General features: G+C 32.6%; 1 protein-coding gene across 1 annotated transcript; it reads right to left on the bottom strand.

The window, feature by feature from the left end:
- Positions 1-5,466: 5,466 nt before the first annotated feature.
- Positions 5,467-6,454, bottom strand: LOC129910347 (uncharacterized). The gene is made up of 3 exons (XM_055987690.1): positions 6,291-6,454; positions 6,015-6,227; positions 5,467-5,953 (listed from the first exon to the last, which is right to left on the bottom strand). Exons 1-3 carry the CDS (start codon positions 6,358-6,360, stop codon positions 5,751-5,753), a joined length of 486 nt encoding a protein of 161 aa, XP_055843665.1. The 5' UTR covers positions 6,361-6,454; the 3' UTR covers positions 5,467-5,750.
- Positions 6,455-8,068: the final 1,614 nt, after the last annotated feature.

The following is an 8,068-nucleotide window of genomic DNA, read 5'->3' as shown; positions in this document are numbered from 1 at the left end:
AGATGTATTTTTGAAACTAGTGAATAATATGGCCGTAAACGATTACGTTTAGTTAGAAATTAAACCGTTATTATTATTATGTACCTGTTCCATTACAGAGTTTTTCTTGATTTTTTCGTGAACGCCTCAACCAATATGAACGTTTTAAGGCTTGGCCACACCGGATGGTATGCGGTAGTGGTACAAGTATTTGTATGAACAAAGTACTACAACTGAATGTTGGCATTTTTGTTTTGATTTTTTTCATACAATTAGTCGTTATTCTTTTATAAACCTTTACACTAGTACAAAGTTTCACTTTTTCCAAAAAGAAACAAAATTTCCAAATTGCAAAATTTGAAACAATGCTGCAGACAACTTTCGTTTTAAAAACAAGTTTTGTAGGTTTTTTTCAAAATAAAATGGCGATAGAAATAAAAAATTTCTCAATTTTTGCAAAAAGTGGCGGTTGTAACCAACTAATAAAGCCTGGTACACAGATCGCCCTAAATTTTAGCTGCCATACAAGTTATCGAAAAATCAGCTAATTTTTTTTTTTTGATAATTTTTATGGGAGCTAAAATTTAACCTTATCTACGTACTAGGCTTAGGTCAAATTTATTCACTCTCCACTATATTTAAAGTCCCCATTAATAATAGAAATCTGTCAAATAGAAAGAAAAATTTTAAAATTTCCCTTTTTAAATGGCGACTTGAAATTTAATGGAGTGTGAATAAATTGGTCCCTAAAGCCTTAGGTACTTAAAACGGGAAACTGTTTAAACAACATTGCTATTTACAATTCACTACACTTGAAAAAAAAAATACTCACCTCTTTATTTAAACACACAATAAAACAAAAATATTAAAAGAAAAACAGATTTAAGGCTTGGCCACACCGGAGGGTACGCGGTCGAGGTACAGGTAACGGTACGGGTATTTGTATGGAAAAAATTCCAAACTGACACATCAACGTTCGGGTGTGGAATTTTTTTAAATACAAATATCGTTGCCGCTACCCGTACCGCTACCGCGTACCCTCCGGTGTGGCCAAGCCTTTAAGGATTGGCCACACCGGAGGGTATGCGGTAGAGGTACGGGTAGCGGTAACGATATTTGTATGAAAAAAATTCCACATCTGAACGTTGATATGTCAGTTTGGAATTTTGTTCATACAAGTACCGTTACCTCTACCCGTACCGCTACCGCATACCCTCCGGTGTGGCCAAGCCTTTACACTTTTTTGATACCTCTTCACTTTGAAACACAAATAACTAAAAACTGAATGAATGTAACCCGATTTACAATGCACAGACAGTGCTATGTTTCTTGAATTTAATTAATGATTTTAACGGCAAAAATAACTGCCGTTTCCATTTACCCCATGTTTCCATTCATCCCAACCGACTCTACAGACGAATTGATAACGCTCCTCCTTTTTGGAAGTCGGTTAAAAAACTGATCTAACCCTCTAACGCAAAAAATTTCAGAGGGTCCCCGTCAGCTTTTTCATAAAGCATTATAAGGATTAAGCTACATTTGCTCAAAAAGTGAAAAGTACAAAAGTGAAAATTTTCAAACGCATTTTTTTATAGTTTTTCGGCCTGAAAAATTAAAACAAACAAATAATGCAGAAAGCTTATTTTTTGGTCTAATAAACAATTTGTATACTCTTTTTCACAAAACAATTGCGCTAGCCAGAAAAAAATATTTTCACTTTTGTACTTTTTCAAAAAGTGGTGTATGTAGTTAAGCCTTTATATAAAATAAATTAAGGAACTAAACCAAAGTTTTAAATGTTTTTACTCCGTACGTTTTTTAGGCTCTTTTTTCAGGTTTCAATTGCAATAAGGAATTACTTTTGGAGGCTTGTTAAAGAAGAATAAATGCATAAATTAATAAAAAAAAAAAAAATGCAAAATTAATTTAAAAAAAATAAAATGCAAAAGATTCAGTCTCATTTATTAGATTTCACTAAACAGCTCTAAACAGCTTCATAGTTATACAATGCATAAGGTTTTATGTAGCCTTTATGCAACGTTACATAAATTTTCATTTATAAAACATTTTCCTATCCATTATAAGCTGCGTTCCTTTGGAAATATTTATCTACTTTTTAGTACTTAAAACTACTTTGATCTACTTTGCTATACTGAAAAAGTAGTTCAAAGCAGCTTTAAGTACTAAAAAATAGATAAATATTTCCAAAGGAACGCAGCTATAGTCATGCTAGGTTTGTGTCCAAATAAGTACTAAAACTGGAAAATTAGTATTTTTAATCACGACAAACAACTCCATCTGTCGATGAAATAACTCCATCTGCTCCGAAAATAAACACAAAATTAAAACAAAACAAAAAAAAAAAGAAAAACGTGAGCGAAAGTTCATTGTATATATATTAGGTGTGTTTTTTATTACCACCGGTCTTAACTGGACAAAAAAAAAGCCTCGGGGCTTAACCTGAAATCTTGGCAGCACTGTATATTGAATGTTCCGAAAACAGCAGACACAACAAAAATTTAGAGTTGTCATATTTTTCGCTTTCGTCATTTTCTTGTATTTTTCATGTATGTCTTATAAAGAGATACAAAAATGTATGCTAGCAAAACTATTTTAATACATTTTGTCCTTCCAAACGTGAGTTTTCACGTTTTTAAACAAATTCTAAACAATTTATGAAAAAATTAGTTTGGTAGCACAGATTTAAAACTCTTCAAAAAGTTAAGCCCAGAGAAATCTCCGGGCTAAACAACTAAGCCTAAGGGGCTAAGGTGTTGTTGTATTTAACATGTAAATTGCTTAGCCCAGACTGCGTTTTTTTGTCCAGTTAAGACCGGTTGTAATAAAAAACACACCTATTCTTAGAGTCATTGACTTAATATATATGGACTGCTAGAAGCATATATTCAGGTTGGTTCCACTTGTTTCTTCGCGATACTAGCGCCCTAAAAAAAAGCGGAGAATAAGTGCAACATTTTTGACGAAGTGCGAAAGGAACAAATATAGAAAAACAGAGAAAGCACTACCTTTTAACGACAGATGTCATTCACTAAAAGTTTCCTCTTTTCGCCGTCTAAGGTTATACCGCTAGTAGAGCTAGAAAGATGTGGAATCATTTTTTTTCAATTTTTGTATGGAAAAGTCAAACGACTAGCAGTCCATATATAGTAGGTCAATGCTTAGAGTACTCTCATGAAGTAGAATTTTCTGTTTTGCGTCGCCACCGCTGGGATCGCTAGTTTATTTTATGTTTGAACCTTATGCAGAAAATTGAAGTGCAGATCTACCAAAAGATGTCGCTAAAGTATATTATATACAATGGAAATTTCTCGATGTCATACCTATGAGGAAGAAAATCTCTAAAAAAAAAACAACACATTTCCTTATTTGTTTCACTAGATAACAAATTTTTACATGCAAATATTTGTAATCCAAAAAAAGTACACCAATAAAAAAGATATACATAGGTACATCGAACATGAATCAATTTCTATGTAAAAAAAAAACAACACGCAAAATGAAAAAGAATAGAGAATACACCACAAAAGTTAGTTAGGAAAAAATTAAAAAAAAACACAATTTCTTATTTTTTGTTTTTATTCATTTCAAATTAATCAAATCAAATGCCAAAAATGAGTTCTTCAATTAAAAGAAAAATATACAAATGATTGCTGTTTTTTTTTTTTCTTTTTTTGATGTGATTTTCAAATGACATTTGAGTAAAAAATATTCTTATTCAGGCTCTAACAACCTTAAAACGCGTTTAGCTTATACAACTTCTATGCAACGTTGCATAAATTTTATAAATAGCAATTTTCTGTTTAAAAACATTATAAAGAGTGTATAGTGTTATGCACTATCTATACTACGTTTATAAATTAGGCTGGTTATGTTTTATAAGCCCTAACCGGTGATTTTAAGAATTTAAAAAAAAAATTATTTTTTCCCCTTACAATGTCACTCCGGTCTAATGGGCAGGATTCACAGTCAGCAACAGGGTATAATTGTTAATTTAAAGATTCTTACACATAATAATAATACATTAAATTTATTCTTGAAAGGGGTCCGCCAACTGATAATTTTTTTTCTAGGGGTCTGCACACTTTTAAAGGTTGAGAACCGTTGAAAGAATTAAAATGCTTAAAATTATTCGAAATTCAATTAATTTAACGGAATACTGCGTTTTGAGGTCTAAAAGGCTTTTTTCTGTTTTAAAACAAAATTTCTTTTTTATTTTAATTATTCTTTTATGCGTTTTTACATACCTATAAAGTTTTAACTTTAACCCTCTTGGGGCGCCATTTAGTGTCAAAATAAAAATCTGAAAAAATTAGGGGATTTTTTGTTAATTATTTAGAAACAGTTTTGTCGACTAAGGAACTTGATTCAAAAATAACGAGCACCCTAATGTACATGCAACCCAGTCGTGCATTTTATTTGATTACAATTTAATATTTGTTTTAAAAAAATGAAGGTTTTTCAAAAAATCAACATCAAAATTAAAAAAAAAAAGGATTTCGTCCATTTTGGTAAAATACCTACATGAAGTTTTTCAGATTTGCTTCCAAACTTTGAAAAGGACCGTTAATTTTAGTCATTAAAAAAAAATATTAAAACCGCCATGGAAAGTGACCAATTAAGTTGCGTACTATGTAAGAAGTAGACCAGACAATCCTTTTAGGCTAAAATTTGTTCCGAGACGAACTCATAAAGAACAAAATGCCTAGAGGGGCTTACAATTCTCAACCATTCCTGGTGGATGACCATCAGGACTTTATTATAACAACAATTCTCTTGGAGACGTTGCCATTTCCTCAAAAAGTACCCCCGAAACAAGCGTCTATGTGGAAACTGGATGTGAACCCAGAACCTCGGACACGATAGTACATCCTCCTACACCAATGCCACAGGGTACAACTTTTAAATGTACCTTATTATAATCTTTAACTGATATTCAAGTTGAATTCTTTTTGACATTATATGCAAGGACTTATCACGAATTCTATTCGTATAGAAAATTTGCTACGAATCTCGAAAACAAAAATCACAAAATTCGATTGTAATGATAATGAAAATTGAAATTTTCCGATACGGATGGAATTCTTGATAAGGCTTAACATTAGCTGCGTTCTTTTGGCAACATTTATCTACTGCTGCTGGAACTACTTTTTCGAAAGCATTTCCCGAAATGAACGAAGCTATTGTTAGTACGATACTCTAAGCTGTACCTGATCTGAAATTTAATTTGTACCTTCCAAAGCTAGACCACTCCCAATTAATTTAATTTTCATTGCATCCACATAATTGTATCCTAAGAACCTCTGAGAATGAGAACCTAATTAATCCAAATCCAAAGTGCTTAAGTGAGATAATTCTGATTCATCTTCTACCTTCAGAAATTTAGTGGTGCTAAGTCGCAGTAAGTTTATTAGGTTTAAAAATTGAAATCACAAAAAAAGCAGTAGTTCGTAAAAATTTAAATTTTATTTCGGTTAACTTAAAAATACTACAAACATAATTTAAATTCTAAAAAAAAAACAATATATTTCTTTTTATAATTTAAGACATCACCGCGAAGCTAATTTTAATTTTACCCTAAAACTCAACTAAACTTAAAAATGAAATAAAATACTTTTGGTTCTACATAAAGTCCTTTCGTTAAAAAAAGCGAGAAAAACCCCAAGAAAAATGAGAGTGATGTGATTGATTAGTTACGACTTCGAGGTCTGTGATGTGAAGCAAGATTTGTGGCAGTCGTTTTGGTTGATTATTTATCGAGATTGCTCAGTTTCGGTTCGTTCACGGCGTAAAAACTGCCTCAAAGCACTTCGATCATTCGATTTGTTGTACAAATCGTAAATGTGAGCAAATCCAAAATATCCAATCAATGTAAGAATGCCAAAGAATAAAAATACTAAAAGAATTGCTCCCAAACAACCAAATAAGAGGATTGATGCTATTGTTAGAAGGGTTCCTTGGGAAGAAGAAAAACTTATAACAACAAAGAAAAATACTTCCTCAAAAAATCGATTTACCTTCAAGAAGCATAAAACCTGTAAATGTTATTGCCATTGTGGACAATCCGAAGGCCAAGAGAATTGTAAATGGAAGAAATATGACAAGAAAACCTAACATAACACTCAAAGCAGCAAATGGATATTGGGTTGCTAGTCGGGCAGTTTTGTCAATCAAATCATAGCCACCCCAATCGTTGAGCAGTCTGCTCCCGGCTGTCTTGAATTGGTTCCCTGAAAGGACGACGGAAGAACTTTTGAGTATTTGGAAAATGATATAAATAATTTAATAAATACATAATCTATGGGCGCTATCTGTAAGCATTTGTGCTAGTTCTTCTCTGGTGTATTCCTGTTCGGTATTCATTTTTGTTTTTATTTAAATTTAATTTATTCAAAGTCCACAGGAAAAAATATTTTAAAATACTGAAAAAATGAAAGACAAGTTTTGGTTTTGTTGTTGTAATTTTCGTTGACAGAAAGTGTCAAAAATATTTGAGAGTGATGCCAAAATGAATTACTTCATTGTATGCGTTCATAATTTTAATCGAAAGTTTTGTCCATGTTTACATTTGACGATTTTCAAATACCACCCAGCAAACGCAGAACTACAGAAAAAACCGGTGAAACATGTACGTAAAAGAAGTACCTACTTCTTTTCCACTGAAAAAAGATACGAGCTCGGGAAAAAACTCAGTTATATACTGTCTGTATATAAGAATACGTGAAGCAACTATCTCTTTCTTGCATGCAAGATGAAATAAATAAATAAATTGAAATCTCGCAGGTTCTACTTTTTATACAGCTTGTATTGAGCTTGCTTCAGAATTTAAGTGCTTATAGAAGTTCGGACTTGTTTAACAACTTCTAATAAGTTGTTTAAATACTATTAAACAAACTTAAACGTAGAAAGCTTTACAGAAATTACCAAGTTTTGTATTCGATTTTTGGTTTTGATATTAAATAATCTTGCTATTTGAACTGATTAAGTTTTTGATTTCATTAATGAACATACTAGAATGGCAGAGTTGGTAGAGTGGTGGACTACCACCAAGCAGATACGAAGTTCGATTCCTGGGTGTGGTAAAAAAATTATATAATTTTAAAATAATTATTAATAGATATACTAAAAACTAATGGAATGTTATATATATCAGATCAAAAGATAAAATTCATGATTTAAAACCAGTTAAAAAAGAATTCGTTTTTGTTTTTGTAGTTTTTTTTTTTTTTAATTTCGATACGACATGTATTAAAGAGCTATACAAGCTCTTCCGAAACTATCTGTCAAATCTCAAAGCTTTGGTAGACTCCTTATAGAGAGTCAAACTTGTATAACGTTCTCCTTTTTCCATGCTCAACAACCTTACTAAAGTTTAAAAGAAGCTGAAATGTATCTTTTGTAATACCTTAAGGACCAGTTGTACAAACGTGGTTCAGCCTCGGATCAGGAATTTAACTCGCCGATTTCGGCGGATTAGCAGTGGATCAACTTTGGTTCAAGGATGGATTTAGCTATTTCAACCTATATTGACCTAGAACCTGTGCTAAAACTCAAAACTACCAGTGAATTCAGAAGATAAAAGTTGCTGAACCACGGATTAAATATTTGTACAACTGGCCCTAAGGGCCAGTTGTACAAACGTGGTTCAGCCTCGGATCAGAAACTTAGGGCCAGTTGTACAAATATTTAATCCGTGGTTTAGCAACTTTAATCTTCTGAAATCGGTGGTAAGGTTCCGGTTTAGCACTGGTGCAAGGTCCACATATGTAAAAACAGCCACATCCATGCTTGAACCGAAGTTGACCCGCAGCTAATCCGCCGAAATCGGTGGGTTAAATTCCTGATCCGAGGCTGAACCACGTTTGTACAACTGGCCCTTAACCCACCAATTTCGGTGGATTAGCTGCGGGTCAACTTCGGATCAAGCATGGATGTGGCTATTTTTACATATATGGACCTTGCACCAGTGCTAACCCGATAACTTACCACCGATTTCAGAAGATAAAAGTTCCTGAACCACGGATTAAATATTTGTACAACTGGCCCTAACCGAATCTGAAATGTTTGCTGC

The sequence above is a fragment of the Episyrphus balteatus genome, chromosome 2, assembly GCF_945859705.1.
Source record: "Episyrphus balteatus chromosome 2, idEpiBalt1.1, whole genome shotgun sequence".
NCBI classification, from domain to species: domain Eukaryota; kingdom Metazoa; phylum Arthropoda; class Insecta; order Diptera; family Syrphidae; genus Episyrphus; species Episyrphus balteatus.
The sequence above is the reverse complement of the archived record's forward strand: the minus strand, read 5'-3'. Positions and strand labels throughout refer to the sequence as shown.